General features: G+C 41.6%; 2 protein-coding genes across 2 annotated transcripts in view; both read right to left on the reverse strand.

The window, feature by feature from the left end:
• Positions 1 to 2,039: 2,039 nt before the first annotated feature.
• LOC118964929 (intestinal mucin-like protein) lies at positions 2,040 to 8,645 on the reverse strand. The gene is made up of 19 exons (XM_036980885.1): positions 8,255 to 8,645; positions 7,871 to 8,115; positions 7,553 to 7,724; positions 7,054 to 7,301; positions 6,677 to 6,860; positions 6,391 to 6,589; positions 6,021 to 6,199; positions 5,858 to 5,927; positions 5,636 to 5,766; positions 5,268 to 5,302; positions 4,812 to 4,980; positions 4,564 to 4,662; positions 4,408 to 4,448; positions 4,014 to 4,136; positions 3,667 to 3,765; positions 3,296 to 3,424; positions 2,964 to 3,003; positions 2,746 to 2,869; positions 2,040 to 2,432 (listed from the first exon to the last, which is right to left on the reverse strand). Exons 4-19 carry the CDS (start codon positions 7,090 to 7,092, stop codon positions 2,225 to 2,227), a joined length of 1,869 nt encoding a protein of 622 aa, XP_036836780.1. The 5' UTR covers positions 7,093 to 7,301; positions 7,553 to 7,724; positions 7,871 to 8,115; positions 8,255 to 8,645; the 3' UTR covers positions 2,040 to 2,224.
• Positions 7,717 to 17,571, reverse strand: part of LOC118965039 (mucin-5B-like) — a 30,285-nt gene continuing 20,430 nt past the window's right edge. Inside the window, exon 31 of the mRNA XM_036981778.1 lies at positions 7,717 to 7,724. Coding sequence (XP_036837673.1) covers positions 7,717 to 7,724 — 8 coding nt within the window. The remainder of the gene's footprint in view (positions 7,725 to 17,571) is intronic.

Consider the following 17,571-nt stretch of genomic DNA (forward strand, 5'->3'; position numbering starts at 1 on the left):
CCGACCAGAGCCGACAGAGCCGACGTATGTGTGAAATGATCATATCTGTGTATGATCATGTCTACATTCATCTACTATAGGGAAGAATCTGTTGCAGGTTTGTAGGTTAGTACTTTTTGTATCTGACCCATCTTTACATTGGACAATGGAATATTCATAGTGGTCAATCTGGAATTCATACAGAGCTCAAACCTCACTATCGTACCTAGGGCGCTCTACCAAAATGCTATTGACTGATTTATGACTGATAATTGGCCCAGCCTTTAAATGTCTTTCACACCGCCGAGGTGGTTTCTTTCCTAACAAAGCCATCGCTGACTGAATAGCCTATCCATCCTTCCCCACCCATCCCCACCTTGGTCTTGCCAGAGGCTGTGTGCGGCTCCACCTTACCCAAAGGCTTCAACAATGTTTGATGATTTTAGCAGCTCTGGGTTGCGTATTTGACTGCTCTATCGTCATAGCTATACTTGGTTTATGTATAGAACCATTATTACACAAGCTCTGGGTAAATAGATTGAGGTTGAGAGTAAACTCAATTCAGCATACAGAATTAATATTATACAGCGCAAGTTGATGAGCACTTTGAATAACTCAAACAAACTGTGATGATTTATGGGTGACAGCTTAATGTTAAGTGTAACTAAAGGTTAGATTGACGTAACATGATACAGGAACCTTTATGTAAAAGTAAGTGTAATATTAAAACATGTTGAATAAAGTGGGAGAAATGACTCAGGATTAACTATCCAGGGTGGAGCACACAGTTAAGCAACATATGTTTACTGTTTATTGGCTATATAGGCTAGTAAAGAGAGGTTCCCTAACAACACCATGTTTGAGAAATGTTTACATAAAAATAAATAAAAATTGCTTAATTAATTGACTCATTTATTTATTATATTAATAGGTATTTTACTGCCCCTGGTCTAATTATGTCAAACATATGACCCACTTTTTGTGAGCTCAGAGTTCCTTTTTGATGACTTGGCAGCAAGTATACAGTGCCTGGAGATGGGTAAAACTAATAAACAGTCCTAGTATTATGGCCTTTGTGCAATGGGGTCCCTATTAAGGTGACCCTACCTGTTCTACTGCTTACTTTTAATCTCACAGGAATGTTGTTTGCCTACATAGGTGGGACTTTCAATGTTGATTCAGCGTCAATACAATTAGCATTGAAAAGTGTATCTAATCCACTCCACCTCAAGGCATGATCTTCTAAAAATCTGTCTACCCTGCCCATAGCACCACACAGACTTTTATTTAAATAAATGGTATGTTTTTGAAAATCATTCTCTTTCATATTAGGGGCTTCAAAAAAACTGTAGAAAGTATTTTTCCTTTTAAACAGCCTCAACATTTTGTTGTCCTTTTGGACACTTGTTGTGCCAGTTGTAGACAAGTCAGTACAACATGATCATGTTATAAAGCAGGCAGAGTGCTCTTTTCTGCAATATTAGTTTTGATTTGAATCAAGTTTATTTCACATTTTGTCTGATTTTTGTGAGGTTATATCATTGGTAAGGTAAGTCATCTGTAACAGAGGACTGGTTATAATAGCAAAATTGTTATTTAATTCCCTCCAACTAAGGTGGGAACCTTCTCATTTCTGTTCACGCAGTTTGACAAACACTATCAAAAACATTTGAAATAAATTGTTTAAGTGCATAATACTTTATTACTTTATTAGTCCATCAAAGATGAAAATGTGTCTTTAGTACTGTATAGAGAGTGTTGTCCCTGGATATATCCCACAGTTGTCCCACAGTGTTGTCCCTGGATATATCTAGAGGTTAGCTAAGTGCGTTGCTCAAGGACAACAGTAGGAAGTGGCGCCAGGGATCTGAAACCAGCAACCTTCTGATTACTGATCCGTTTTTCTGAACTAACACCATCTCAAATGTAAATAAGTGTTTGACACTTTGAATTGTGGTTGTTTATCTGGAAAAGGATAGGCCATTGTTGAACTGGGTGTCTGCAATCAAATATTTCAAATATTTCTCAACAGACTTTCAAAAGGAATGAAAACAAGAACGTGGTATGTATGCATAGCCTATTGCCAACTTTATTTATGTGTTTTGAATGGCTAAAACAAAACTAAATTTGACAAAAAAGCTGAAACTTTTTCTCCTTCTAGGAGATTACTTTGCAGGAAAGTGAACAACTTGAGCATAAATAGAGAACTAATCTAAGCAGTAAAGGGATAGTAGTGGAGAGTCATTCATCTTCTCCTGCGTCGTGACCCTGCGACCTGGGTCGCCTCTGGGGTCACGCACTCTGTCCTCTGGCAGCCACATTTATTGATGTGAATGTAGGAGTGGTTGAACTTTGACCCGTCTGGGCAGATCATCTCCACTTCCTTCTTGGTGGTGGATACTTCCCGACAACAGGTACAAGAGCGCTCCATCATGTTGGCCTCAAGAGAATACCTGAAAACATAAAGGAGAGGCGATGTTATTATGCGGATGTAGTGATGGTAGCAGTTGTAATTATATAACATTGGCTGTGTTTAAACAGGCAGCCGAATTCTGATGTAATGACCAATCAGATGAGCTCTTTTGACAATAATTGGGCAGAATATCAGCATAGGGCTGCCTTTGTAAACACAGCCATTGTAACATAACATATTAGTGAAAATATAATTTGTAGTTTGCATTTAGACAGGCAGCCCAATTCTATTTAATTGGGAGGATTAATGTGTTAGTGTTCCTGAAATATTTCAGGAATGATCAAAATACTCACATGGCGTAGGTGCCACAGGATCCTCCGCATGTTGTCACTTCCACCTCGTTTGCAGACTTGCACCCATTGCTGTCCAGGTACACTTTTCCCTTTGTCACGTTGCATGGCTTATATTTTGGAACACCTGCACACAAAAGTGACATTTTCCAATACCTGATAAAGGGCAAGAATGATTTACAAATGTCTATCACAAAGGATGGTGTTAAAAATACACTCACAGACATGGCAGCAACCATCTGGAGCAATGACTTCAGTTCCCTTAAAAACAAGAAAATAGAAGAAAAAACAAGAACATTTTTAAGTCACTGGCGTAGCGTTTACCAAACTCACTCCACATGTTTTTCAGTGCAGTGTTCTTGCATTGTTCACTTTACGCAACAGGTGTAAATAACCTCACATAAATACACAGTAGGTACGCAACAGGCCTTGGTCTGAGCGACTGGGCATATTTAAACTGTATTTCACAAGTATGAATTTGCACATTGTCCAGTTTTTAAATGGGCCAGTTTCCCAGACCCAGATAATTTGCCAGATAGTTATTGTAACTCACGGGTATGCAATCTTCTGGGTGGAAGTCAGGGCACACGGTTTTAGCCTCAATTGGGATGAATTGGTCCATAATCTTTACGCACTCAAACTTGAGACACTTGTCTCCAGATGGTATCCAGATGGAACCAGGCTATAGAGGTGAGAATGTGAAATATATTAACAGGAGATTCTTCAAATGATAAAAGATAAGATATACTATATCATCGCTAAGATAGTTATTTTGTGTAACACTTGAGTGCTAGATTAAAATTACATGTTGCTCTTTTTAAATAATCAAGGGAAATAGGACTGTATGTTTTATGAATTGTAAAAAGTAACAAAAAATTGTGAATCTGTGTGAGAGATAAATAATGCTGCCTGATGCTATTTTACCTGAATAGTGTGTGTGGTATTATCTGGCAGCATAACCACACAGCTTGTCTGTACACACTTCCCACAACACTGCCCAGGAACAGCTTGATGATCATAGCCCTGAAAGGAAGAAGACAGACCAGAGAGGAGAAAACCTTTATGATGTGCACATGATCTCTCTTATACCAATTTGTGATCCTGGTAACTCACTAGTAAATTACACTTATCCAGTAGTAGTCCAATAGTGAACGCAGAGGAATCAGTGTTATTATAATATTTTTACATGGATAAGGACTCACATTACACTAAGTATGTTGAATTACATAATGAGGCTAAAGTGTGTAGATGTGTCAATGGAGATCACTTACCTGCTGGCAGTGAGTGTCACATTCAGTAGGTTGACACTCAATGATATGTAGATGGGATTGGGCATCCACCCTGTCACCACACACACAATTCTTGCACTTGTCCCCAGGAACATTGGCACCTGGCTGGAATGAGAAAATACAATATTTCAATGGAAAATCTATGAATTGAGATGCTTTTTTTTGTCCTATCTAATCTCATACATGGATTGACCAAAACATTTTTTGTTGGCACCCTGATAGCTTAATGAAGGTATTTGTTTAGTTTAACTTATTTTTTTTTTTTTGCGTATGCAAGTAAAATAACATTGTCCTTTTAATAAGTTACATTCAAAAGTGTTGATAATTTATAAGTGGTGGGACAGGCCAAATAACATAGCATAGAACGCATCCGCACCTGATATTCAGTGTTGTTAAACACACAGACATCCTTTGGCACTGTGGGGCAAAGAACATGGATAATCACTCAATACTGCAAGTAACATGTTGGGATTTCTGTAATATGCACAAATACTGTACACACACACTCAAGCACATGCAAACTCATACTCACCGCATTGATAAGTTGGGCAGCAGACTCCCATAGTTGCCTCTATCTCAAATCCGACTGGACAAGTTATCTTGGAAGTAGAGCATCGTGTGACATCACACTCTGTTTGGAAAGAAACAACTATTGTTTTAAAAAATATGCAAGTGGCCACATTGGTTGGATATATTAGGTAATCACCAAAAATATAAATGTTTTTAAAGAGTTGTTCCAAAGCCCCCATAAAGAGAATATTATCCAAGGAAGTCACTCACCGCATTTGTCCTTTTGACAACAGTCAACAGTTTCTACGACCTTAACTTGGCCCTCCTGATCACAGGTGAGAGGAGGCTGATGTTGGCATGCCACCGGCTGGCACTGGATTTCCAGACTGTATGGGTCACATACACAATCCTGGCAGTTGCTCACCCAGGTCTCATTAGCCTGCAATGAGGAATATTTTAAGCACATCAAGGTTTGTATGGACACTACCAGTACAAGGTTTAATCATTTAGTGTGTGGAATCATAAATTACTGAAGTGCTTTGTTCTATGAAAAGCACTATAGAAATGTAATACATTATTGTTATTATTATAGTTATTATTATTGCATACATTATTATACATGATTGTCAAAAGTGAACTACCCACATGATGTTAATGTGTATATCAGAAATGAATAGTTGTTCTTCCCTACTAAAACCTGTGAGTGAAATTCAAACACAATTTTACCTCTTTCCATTCTCCATTTGGCAACGGACAAATATCTGATGAACCAAAGAGAAAAAAATACATTCAAAAACGAAGTCATTGAAGTCCATTCCACTACTTTGTTTTGATAATGTACTGTATGTACCGGAATCACTTGATAAAATCAATATCAATCAAAATAAACCAAAACCCACACCATTGAAGTATCTGAAAAATGCTGTGGACATTTTAAAAAAAAATCAATTTCAAAAGACAACTACAGTAGCAACGAACAATTAACACTTTGTGCTTCCCAAAGTGAAGGCCAGCAGGATGTAGCTACTATCACAGCACAATACTGTAGGTCCCCACACCCTCAATATACAATGCTGTTATTTGACCATTCTTACCACAGCTGGGGATACAGTAGTTTGAGCTGGAACTCATCAAAGTGGTACCAGGAGGGCAATAGCATCCCTCCAATTGTATATCTCCCATGACGCTGAACTCATTTTGAGTCTGGATGAATTTAAAATTGTACCTGCAGAGATATTCAAAAAAAGTTTCAATAGCTGAGAGACTTTTCCTAGTCGTTATACCCATCCACTGAACAACAACAGCATTATACATACCAGGCATTACAGGTTGGTTCAACTTGTGGACCGCAGGCATTATAAACCTTGGGTTTCTCGCATGTGAAGTCTGTAGCAGGTGAGATAAAAAGGTTAATTACCAATAAGCTACATCATAGAGAGGTTGTCTGAGCTTTATGGTCTTGAGGAGTGACCTACTTACCACATTGTCCATTTGTATAATTTCTCCACTCAATACAGACTCCTGCTTGTGCACATGCATCAGCATAGGTCTGCAAGCTGGTGCAGCCAATGGTAACATCATCCATATGGCACACATCAAAGAAACATGCCACAAGGAATGGCTCATAGGGGATTATCTTATGGCAACTCTCAAAGACCCTTGAAAAGATGTCATGCTTCAGTTAGAGTAGATATTTAAATATGTTAATTCACTTTGTTTTGTCATCAGGCTTTGTCAAATGATTGCCGTGTTTTAGTATGTCAAGTTACTGTTCACACTGAGATTATTCTGATTGAGAGGTTATCGATACTACAGAGGAGATGTATTGTGAATACTAATTGCTACTTACTTGCTTTGAATGAGATGACAAATGGGTGGATCGCAGCCTGTTGGTGGTGTTGGTGTCGGTTCTGGTGGTGGTAGTGGTGGTGTGCACTGACTGTTATTGTGGTCAGCAACATGCCATTGGTGTGCCATGTCTGGACAAGATGAATCGATAGTTCCATCTGGCAAGCGGCAGTCATCTGTCCGGTTGTTGTCACATGTACCTGAATAAGATTGAAAACCATCGTTAGACAATGAGACATCATGGGGTAATCATGGCAACAGAGTGACCATAAAACACCTGTACTCACCACACTGTCCCTCAGTGTTGCCACTGAACTGGTCCCAGGGCAGGTATATGCTAAACATAAGACCAGTGAAAGACACCTTGGCATTAATTGCTGGTATGACTAAAAGGGTCTCAATTCCGTTGTCTGTGATGCGGAAGTCCTTGGTCTCATATGCTGGGATGATGCGTTGCTGGTTTACATAAATCTAAGACAAAAATATTAAGAGATCGACAAAATGGTTACAATAATTTCTATACCCAATGTCTCCTATATCTAATACATAGAGGAAGTATATCCATCTTAAATGAAAGCTAATAAATATTTAAGCTAATCGAAAATCTAATCTCTATTCTAGGAAAAATTTCTTGAAGATACAGCATTTGAGATATTTTAATTACCAGACTTGTGAAAACTCCATCAACGTCCTTCTTGGTCATGAATATCTTGTAAGATTGGTAATAAATTGTCAGAGACTGAGGACAGGAAAGTCCATCTGGGGCATCACAATAGTAATTGTCGATTACAACACTGAAGTTGTACTTTGGCAGGATTTCTTTGACCAAGACGTAAGAACAATTTCCTTGGAAGCCATAGTATGTTCCATCAAAGGTGACATAGTGAGGGTCTCCCCAACCATAGCAGATACCTTAGTAAGAAGAGAACAATTAGCATTTAGAAGGACACGGATATGGAATGTTTTATGCTAAATGAATAGTGTGGTGCTGAAATGTTTCCAATGTGAGACATTCATGTGCATGTACTGCTATTAACTATAAGATAACTCTAAACCAGTCAAGAGTAAGGATTATTTTTCAGATTTTGAACTAAAATCAATCGATAAAGTACAATTTGTAAAACAAAGACTAAACTTTTTTTTAAACTTTGTTGTGAACTTACATTGACACTCATAGTGGAAACAACATCCAGATTCGTCATACACTTTGATCGGAGGATAGTTATTTTCACATGCTATTGGCTTCGGAGTCTCACAATGTACATGCTCATAAATAACTTTCCCGTTGGCGCATGTTCCGTTGGTGCACTGGTTATGTTTCCAGCTGTCACCGTTCTACAAACACAGACAAATATTAGGCTTGCAGGAAATGTCTACAAAATCATACAATTTTTTATGTGTTTTTATGAATCACCATTTTGTAAATAATAATTCCTATGGAATGTTTCCACAAAAGTTATTATCTATAGAAGAGCAAATACCTGTCTTGGAGGATGTTCATGGGGACAGTGTTGCTCAATTGTAGATTTTGGGGTGGTGGTTGGTCTTTCTGTTGTATGTGGTATTGTTGTTGTTGTTGGGAGCAGTGTAGTGGTGGGTGAAGTAGTGGTAACTGGGGTAGTTGTTACATCACATCTGAAGGAACGGGTTTCTACTTTGCAAGTCTTGTTGCAGAGACCAATGTAGCACCATCCATCATGGTCAGAGACATTGTAAACAATTGAGCCTGAAAGTATTTTGAAGAGTATTACATTTTGTACAATTGAACATGCATAATTCAATATAAACTGAATATTATGAATGACTGAACTAATGGTAAAATACAAAAGGTTTCAAATGTGAAAAGGTGGAAAATAAAAACTTACCAATGGAGAAATCACGATGATTGAAATGGCAAAAACAAACGGGTTCAGTGGATGTAATTGTTGGTGATGTTGTTCCACCAGATGTTACAGGAAATGAGGTTGTAGGAAAAGTACTAGTTATGGGTGGCTGAGTTGTTGTTGTTGTTGTCGTGGGAACAAATTCTGTGGTGATCGGGATGTGTGTTGTGGGAGGACATTGACAACATTTCACTCGTATCTCGTAATCAAAGCACTTTTGCTGAAGACCTTGCTCATTGTTTTTACAAATCAGTCCAACGGATGGATTGCAAGTCACGTCTTGGCCAAGCTGAGAGATCTGAAGTCCAGGGTATTGTTTTGCTCTACATTCAACTGCCTCTGGAGCTGAGCAAATGTGATAACCACTAGCAATGATGTTCTTAATGGATTCATTATCTCCACCTTCAGAGCCAGAGGTTGGCTGACCAAGGTTGATCCAGTCTGACCACACACAACTTTCTTCACCAGTGCACTGGGTAGTTGATGCTCCTGTTGAGGTTGATGTAGGAGTAGAGGTTGGAGTTGTAGTAGAAGGCAGAGTAGTTGTTTTTGTGGTAGATGGAGCTGTTGAAGTTAAGATTGTAGTAGTGGGTGTAGGAGTCGTGGTCGACAGAACTGTTGTTGTTGTTGTTGTTGTTGTCGGGATGTGTGTTGTGGGAGGACATTGACAACATTTCACTCGTATCTCGTAATCGAAGCACTTTTGCTGAAGACCTTGCTCATTGTTTTTACAAATCAGTCCAACGGATGGATTGCAAGTCACGTCTTGGCCAAGCTGAGAGATCTGAAGTCCAGGGTATTGTTTTGCTCTACATTCAACTGCCTCTGGAGCTGAGCAAATGTGATAACCACTAGCAATGATGTTCTTAATGGATTCATTATCTCCACCTTCAGAGCCAGAGGTTGGCTGACCAAGGTTGATCCAGTCTGACCACACACAACTTTCTTCACCAGTGCACTGGGTAGTTGATGCTCCTGTTGAGGTTGATGTAGGAGTAGAGGTTGGAGTTGTAGTAGAAGGCAGAGTAGTTGTTTTTGTGGTAGATGGAGCTGTTGAAGTTAAGATTGTAGTAGTGGGTGTAGGAGTCGTGGTAGACAGAACTGTTGTTGTTGTTGTTGTTGTTGTCGGGATGTGTGTTGTGGGAGGACATTGACAACATTTCACTCGTATCTCGTAATCGAAGCACTTTTGCTGAAGACCTTGCTCATTGTTTTTACAAATCAGTCCAACGGATGGATTGCAAGTCACGTCTTGGCCAAGCTGAGAGATCTGAAGTCCAGGGTATTGTTTTGCTCTACATTCAACTGCCTCTGGAGCTGAGCAAATGTGATAACCACTAGCAATGATGTTCTTAATGGATTCATTATCTCCACCTTCAGAGCCAGAGGTTGGCTGACCAAGGTTGATCCAGTCTGACCACACACAACTTTCTTCACCAGTGCACTGGGTAGTTGATGCTCCTGTTGAGGTTGATGTAGGAGTAGAGGTTGGAGTTGTAGTAGAAGGCAGAGTAGTTGTTTTTGTGGTAGATGGAGCTGTTGAAGTTAAGATTGTAGTAGTGGGTGTAGGAGTCGTGGTCGACAGAACTGTTGTTGTTGTTGTTGTTGTTGTCGGGATGTGTGTTGTGGGAGGACATTGACAACATTTCACTCGTATCTCGTAATCGAAGCACTTTTGCTGAAGACCTTGCTCATTGTTTTTACAAATCAGTCCAACGGATGGATTGCAAGTCACGTCTTGGCCAAGCTGAGAGATCTGAAGTCCAGGGTATTGTTTTGCTCTACATTCAACTGCCTCTGGAGCTGAGCAAATGTGATAACCACTAGCAATGATGTTCTTAATGGATTCATTATCTCCACCTTCAGAGCCAGAGGTTGGCTGACCAAGGTTGATCCAGTCTGACCACACACAACTTTCTTCACCAGTGCACTGGGTAGTTGATGCTCCTGTTGAGGTTGATGTAGGAGTAGAGGTTGGAGTTGTAGTAGAAGGCAGAGTAGTTGTTTTTGTGGTAGATGGAGCTGTTGAAGTTAAGATTGTAGTAGTGGGTGTAGGAGTCGTGGTCGACAGAACTGTTGTTGTTGTTGTTGTTGTTGTCGGGATGTGTGTTGTGGGAGGACATTGACAACATTTCACTCGTATCTCGTAATCGAAGCACTTTTGCTGAAGACCTTGCTCATTGTTTTTACAAATCAGTCCAACGGATGGATTGCAAGTCACGTCTTGGCCAAGCTGAGAGATCTGAAGTCCAGGGTATTGTTTTGCTCTACATTCAACTGCCTCTGGAGCTGAGCAAATGTGATAACCACTAGCAATGATGTTCTTAATGGATTCATTATCTCCACCTTCAGAGCCAGAGGTTGGCTGACCAAGGTTGATCCAGTCTGACCACACACAACTTTCTTCACCAGTGCACTGGGTAGTTGATGCTCCTGTTGAGGTTGATGTAGGAGTAGAGGTTGGAGTTGTAGTAGAAGGCAGAGTTGTTGTTTTTGTGGTAGATGGAGCTGTCGAAGTTAAGATTGTAGTAGTGGGTGTAGGAGTCGTGGTCGACAGAACTGTTGTTGTTGTTGTTGTTGTTGTCGGGATGTGTGTTGTGGGAGGACATTGACAACATTTCACTCGTATCTCGTAATCGAAGCACTTTTGCTGAAGACCTTGCTCATTGTTTTTACAAATCAGTCCAACGGATGGATTGCAAGTCACGTCTTGGCCAAGCTGAGAGATCTGAAGTCCAGGGTATTGTTTTGCTCTACATTCAACTGCCTCTGGAGCTGAGCAAATGTGATAACCACTAGCAATGATGTTCTTAATGGATTCATTATCTCCACCTTCAGAGCCAGAGGTTGGCTGACCAAGGTTGATCCAGTCTGACCACACACAACTTTCTTCACCAGTGCACTGGGTAGTTGATGCTCCTGTTGAGGTTGATGTAGGAGTAGAGGTTGGAGTTGTAGTAGAAGGCAGAGTAGTTGTTTTTGTGGTAGATGGAGCTGTTGAAGTTAAGATTGTAGTAGTGGGTGTAGGAGTCGTGGTCGACAGAACTGTTGTTGTTGTTGTTGTTGTTGTCGGGATGTGTGTTGTGGGAGGACATTGACAACATTTCACTCGTATCTCGTAATCGAAGCACTTTTGCTGAAGACCTTGCTCATTGTTTTTACAAATCAGTCCAACGGATGGATTGCAAGTCACGTCTTGGCCAAGCTGAGAGATCTGAAGTCCAGGGTATTGTTTTGCTCTACATTCAACTGCCTCTGGAGCTGAGCAAATGTGATAACCACTAGCAATGATGTTCTTAATGGATTCATTATCTCCACCTTCAGAGCCAGAGGTTGGCTGACCAAGGTTGATCCAGTCTGACCACACACAACTTTCTTCACCAGTGCACTGGGTAGTTGATGCTCCTGTTGAGGTTGATGTAGGAGTAGAGGTTGGAGTTGTAGTAGAAGGCAGAGTAGTTGTTTTTGTGGTAGATGGAGCTGTTGAAGTTAAGATTGTAGTAGTGGGTGTAGGAGTCGTGGTCGACAGAACTGTTGTTGTTGTTGTTGTTGTTGTCGGGATGTGTGTTGTGGGAGGACATTGACAACATTTCACTCGTATCTCGTAATCGAAGCACTTTTGCTGAAGACCTTGCTCATTGTTTTTACAAATCAGTCCAACGGATGGATTGCAAGTCACGTCTTGGCCAAGCTGAGAGATCTGAAGTCCAGGGTATTGTTTTGCTCTACATTCAACTGCCTCTGGAGCTGAGCAAATGTGATAACCACTAGCAATGATGTTCTTAATGGATTCATTATCTCCACCTTCAGAGCCAGAGGTTGGCTGACCAAGGTTGATCCAGTCTGACCACACACAACTTTCTTCACCAGTGCACTGGGTAGTTGATGCTCCTGTTGAGGTTGATGTAGGAGTAGAGGTTGGAGTTGTAGTAGAAGGCAGAGTAGTTGTTTTTGTGGTAGATGGAGCTGTTGAAGTTAAGATTGTAGTAGTGGGTGTAGGAGTCGTGGTCGACAGAACTGTTGTTGTTGTTGTTGTTGTTGTCGGGATGTGTGTTGTGGGAGGACATTGACAACATTTCACTCGTATCTCGTAATCGAAGCACTTTTGCTGAAGACCTTGCTCATTGTTTTTACAAATCAGTCCAACGGATGGATTGCAAGTCACGTCTTGGCCAAGCTGAGAGATCTGAAGTCCAGGGTATTGTTTTGCTCTACATTCAACTGCCTCTGGAGCTGAGCAAATGTGATAACCACTAGCAATGATGTTCTTAATGGATTCATTATCTCCACCTTCAGAGCCAGAGGTTGGCTGACCAAGGTTGATCCAGTCTGACCACACACAACTTTCTTCACCAGTGCACTGGGTAGTTGATGCTCCTGTTGAGGTTGATGTAGGAGTAGAGGTTGGAGTTGTAGTAGAAGGCAGAGTAGTTGTTTTTGTGGTAGATGGAGCTGTTGAAGTTAAGATTGTAGTAGTGGGTGTAGGAGTCGTGGTAGACAGAACTGTTGTTGTTGTTGTTGTTGTTGTCGGGATGTGTGTTGTGGGAGGACATTGACAACATTTCACTCGTATCTCGTAATCGAAGCACTTTTGCTGAAGACCTTGCTCATTGTTTTTACAAATCAGTCCAACGGATGGATTGCAAGTCACGTCTTGGCCAAGCTGAGAGATCTGAAGTCCAGGGTATTGTTTTGCTCTACATTCAACTGCCTCTGGAGCTGAGCAAATGTGATAACCACTAGCAATGATGTTCTTAATGGATTCATTATCTCCACCTTCAGAGCCAGAGGTTGGCTGACCAAGGTTGATCCAGTCTGACCACACACAACTTTCTTCACCAGTGCACTGGGTAGTTGATGCTCCTGTTGAGGTTGATGTAGGAGTAGAGGTTGGAGTTGTAGTAGAAGGCAGAGTAGTTGTTTTTGTGGTAGATGGAGCTGTTGAAGTTAAGATTGTAGTAGTGGGTGTAGGAGTCGTGGTCGACAGAACTGTTGTTGTTGTTGTTGTTGTTGTCGGGATGTGTGTTGTGGGAGGACATTGACAACATTTCACTCGTATCTCGTAATCGAAGCACTTTTGCTGAAGACCTTGCTCATTGTTTTTACAAATCAGTCCAACGGATGGATTGCAAGTCACGTCTTGGCCAAGCTGAGAGATCTGAAGTCCAGGGTATTGTTTTGCTCTACATTCAACTGCCTCTGGAGCTGAGCAAATGTGATAACCACTAGCAATGATGTTCTTAATGGATTCATTATCTCCACCTTCAGAGCCAGAGGTTGGCTGACCAAGGTTGATCCAGTCTGACCACACACAACTTTCTTCACCAGTGCACTGGGTAGTTGATGCTCCTGTTGAGGTTGATGTAGGAGTAGAGGTTGGAGTTGTAGTAGAAGGCAGAGTAGTTGTTTTTGTGGTAGATGGAGCTGTTGAAGTTAAGATTGTAGTAGTGGGTGTAGGAGTCGTGGTCGACAGAACTGTTGTTGTTGTTGTTGTTGTTGTCGGGATGTGTGTTGTGGGAGGACATTGACAACATTTCACTCGTATCTCGTAATCGAAGCACTTTTGCTGAAGACCTTGCTCATTGTTTTTACAAATCAGTCCAACGGATGGATTGCAAGTCACGTCTTGGCCAAGCTGAGAGATCTGAAGTCCAGGGTATTGTTTTGCTCTACATTCAACTGCCTCTGGAGCTGAGCAAATGTGATAACCACTAGCAATGATGTTCTTAATGGATTCATTATCTCCACCTTCAGAGCCAGAGGTTGGCTGACCAAGGTTGATCCAGTCTGACCACACACAACTTTCTTCACCAGTGCACTGGGTAGTTGATGCTCCTGTTGAGGTTGATGTAGGAGTAGAGGTTGGAGTTGTAGTAGAAGGCAGAGTTGTTGTTTTTGTGGTAGATGGAGCTGTCGAAGTTAAGATTGTAGTAGTGGGTGTAGGAGTCGTGGTCGACAGAACTGTTGTTGTTGTTGTTGTTGTTGTCGGGATGTGTGTTGTGGGAGGACATTGACAACATTTCACTCGTATCTCGTAATCGAAGCACTTTTGCTGAAGACCTTGCTCATTGTTTTTACAAATCAGTCCAACGGATGGATTGCAAGTCACGTCTTGGCCAAGCTGAGAGATCTGAAGTCCAGGGTATTGTTTTGCTCTACATTCAACTGCCTCTGGAGCTGAGCAAATGTGATAACCACTAGCAATGATGTTCTTAATGGATTCATTATCTCCACCTTCAGAGCCAGAGGTTGGCTGACCAAGGTTGATCCAGTCTGACCACACACAACTTTCTTCACCAGTGCACTGGGTAGTTGATGCTCCTGTTGAGGTTGATGTAGGAGTAGAGGTTGGAGTTGTAGTAGAAGGCAGAGTAGTTGTTTTTGTGGTAGATGGAGCTGTTGAAGTTAAGATTGTAGTAGTGGGTGTAGGAGTCGTGGTCGACAGAACTGTTGTTGTTGTTGTTGTTGTTGTCGGGATGTGTGTTGTGGGAGGACATTGACAACATTTCACTCGTATCTCGTAATCGAAGCACTTTTGCTGAAGACCTTGCTCATTGTTTTTACAAATCAGTCCAACGGATGGATTGCAAGTCACGTCTTGGCCAAGCTGAGAGATCTGAAGTCCAGGGTATTGTTTTGCTCTACATTCAACTGCCTCTGGAGCTGAGCAAATGTGATAACCACTAGCAATGATGTTCTTAATGGATTCATTATCTCCACCTTCAGAGCCAGAGGTTGGCTGACCAAGGTTGATCCAGTCTGACCACACACAACTTTCTTCACCAGTGCACTGGGTAGTTGATGCTCCTGTTGAGGTTGATGTAGGAGTAGAGGTTGGAGTTGTAGTAGAAGGCAGAGTAGTTGTTTTTGTGGTAGATGGAGCTGTTGAAGTTAAGATTGTAGTAGTGGGTGTAGGAGTCGTGGTCGACAGAACTGTTGTTGTTGTTGTTGTTGTTGTCGGGATGTGTGTTGTGGGAGGACATTGACAACATTTCACTCGTATCTCGTAATCGAAGCACTTTTGCTGAAGACCTTGCTCATTGTTTTTACAAATCAGTCCAACGGATGGATTGCAAGTCACGTCTTGGCCAAGCTGAGAGATCTGAAGTCCAGGGTATTGTTTTGCTCTACATTCAACTGCCTCTGGAGCTGAGCAAATGTGATAACCACTAGCAATGATGTTCTTAATGGATTCATTATCTCCACCTTCAGAGCCAGAGGTTGGCTGACCAAGGTTGATCCAGTCTGACCACACACAACTTTCTTCACCAGTGCACTGGGTAGTTGATGCTCCTGTTGAGGTTGATGTAGGAGTAGAGGTTGGAGTTGTAGTAGAAGGCAGAGTAGTTGTTTTTGTGGTAGATGGAGCTGTTGAAGTTAAGATTGTAGTAGTGGGTGTAGGAGTCGTGGTCGACAGAACTGTTGTTGTTGTTGTTGTTGTTGTCGGGATGTGTGTTGTGGGAGGACATTGACAACATTTCACTCGTATCTCGTAATCGAAGCACTTTTGCTGAAGACCTTGCTCATTGTTTTTACAAATCAGTCCAACGGATGGATTGCAAGTCACGTCTTGGCCAAGCTGAGAGATCTGAAGTCCAGGGTATTGTTTTGCTCTACATTCAACTGCCTCTGGAGCTGAGCAAATGTGATAACCACTAGCAATGATGTTCTTAATGGATTCATTATCTCCACCTTCAGAGCCAGAGGTTGGCTGACCAAGGTTGATCCAGTCTGACCACACACAACTTTCTTCACCAGTGCACTGGGTAGTTGATGCTCCTGTTGAGGTTGATGTAGGAGTAGAGGTTGGAGTTGTAGTAGAAGGCAGAGTAGTTGTTTTTGTGGTAGATGGAGCTGTCGAAGTTAAGATTGTAGTAGTGGGTGTAGGAGTCGTGGTCGACAGAACTGTTGTTGTTGTTGTTGTTGTTGTCGGGATGTGTGTTGTGGGAGGACATTGACAACATTTCACTCGTATCTCGTAATCGAAGCACTTTTGCTGAAGACCTTGCTCATTGTTTTTACAAATCAGTCCAACGGATGGATTGCAAGTCACGTCTTGGCCAAGCTGAGAGATCTGAAGTCCAGGGTATTGTTTTGCTCTACATTCAACTGCCTCTGGAATTGAGCAAATGTGATAACCACTAGCAATGATGTTCTTAATGGATTCATTATCTCCACCTTCAGAGCCAGAGGTTGGCTGACCAAGGTTGATCCAGTCTGACCACACACAACTTTCTTCACCAGTGCACTGGGTAGTTGATGCTCCTGTTGAGGTTGATGTAGGAGTAGAGGTTGGAGTTATAGTAGAAGGCAGAGTAGTTGTTTTTGTGGTAGATGGAGCTGTTGAAGTTAAGATTGTAGTAGTGGGTGTAGGAGTCGTGGTCGACAGAACTGTTGTTGTTGTTGTTGTTGTTGTCGGGATGTGTGTTGTGGGAGGACATTGACAACATTTCACTCGTATCTCGTAATCGAAGCACTTTTGCTGAAGACCTTGCTCATTGTTTTTACAAATCAGTCCAACGGATGGATTGCAAGTCACGTCTTGGCCAAGCTGAGAGATCTGAAGTCCAGGGTATTGTTTTGCTCTACATTCAACTGCCTCTGGAGCTGAGCAAATGTGATAACCACTAGCAATGATGTTCTTAATGGATTCATTATCTCCACCTTCAGAGCCAGAGGTTGGCTGACCAAGGTTGATCCAGTCTGACCACACACAACTTTCTTCACCAGTGCACTGGGTAGTTGATGCTCCTGTTGAGGTTGATGTAGGAGTAGAGGTTGGAGTTGTAGTAGAAGGCAGAGTAGTTGTTTTTGTGGTAGATGGAGCTGTTGAAGTTAAGATTGTAGTAGTGGGTGTAGGAGTCGTGGTCGACAGAACTGTTGTTGTTGTTGTTGTTGTTGTCGGGATGTGTGTTGTGGGAGGACATTGACAACATTTCACTCGTATCTCGTAATCGAAGCACTTTTGCTGAAGACCTTGCTCATTGTTTTTACAAATCAGTCCAACGGATGGATTGCAAGTCACGTCTTGGCCAAGCTGAGAGATCTGAAGTCCAGGGTATTGTTTTGCTCTACATTCAACTGCCTCTGGAGCTGAGCAAATGTGATAACCACTAGCAATGATGTTCTTAATGGATTCATTATCTCCACCTTCAGAGCCAGAGGTTGGCTGACCAAGGTTGATCCAGTCTGACCACACACAACTTTCTTCACCAGTGCACTGGGTAGTTGATGCTCCTGTTGAGGTTGATGTAGGAGTAGAGGTTGGAGTTGTAGTAGAAGGCAGAGTAGTTGTTTTT

Source organism: Oncorhynchus mykiss, chromosome 6 (assembly GCF_013265735.2).
Source record: "Oncorhynchus mykiss isolate Arlee chromosome 6, USDA_OmykA_1.1, whole genome shotgun sequence".
NCBI classification, from domain to species: Eukaryota; Metazoa; Chordata; class Actinopteri; order Salmoniformes; family Salmonidae; genus Oncorhynchus; species Oncorhynchus mykiss.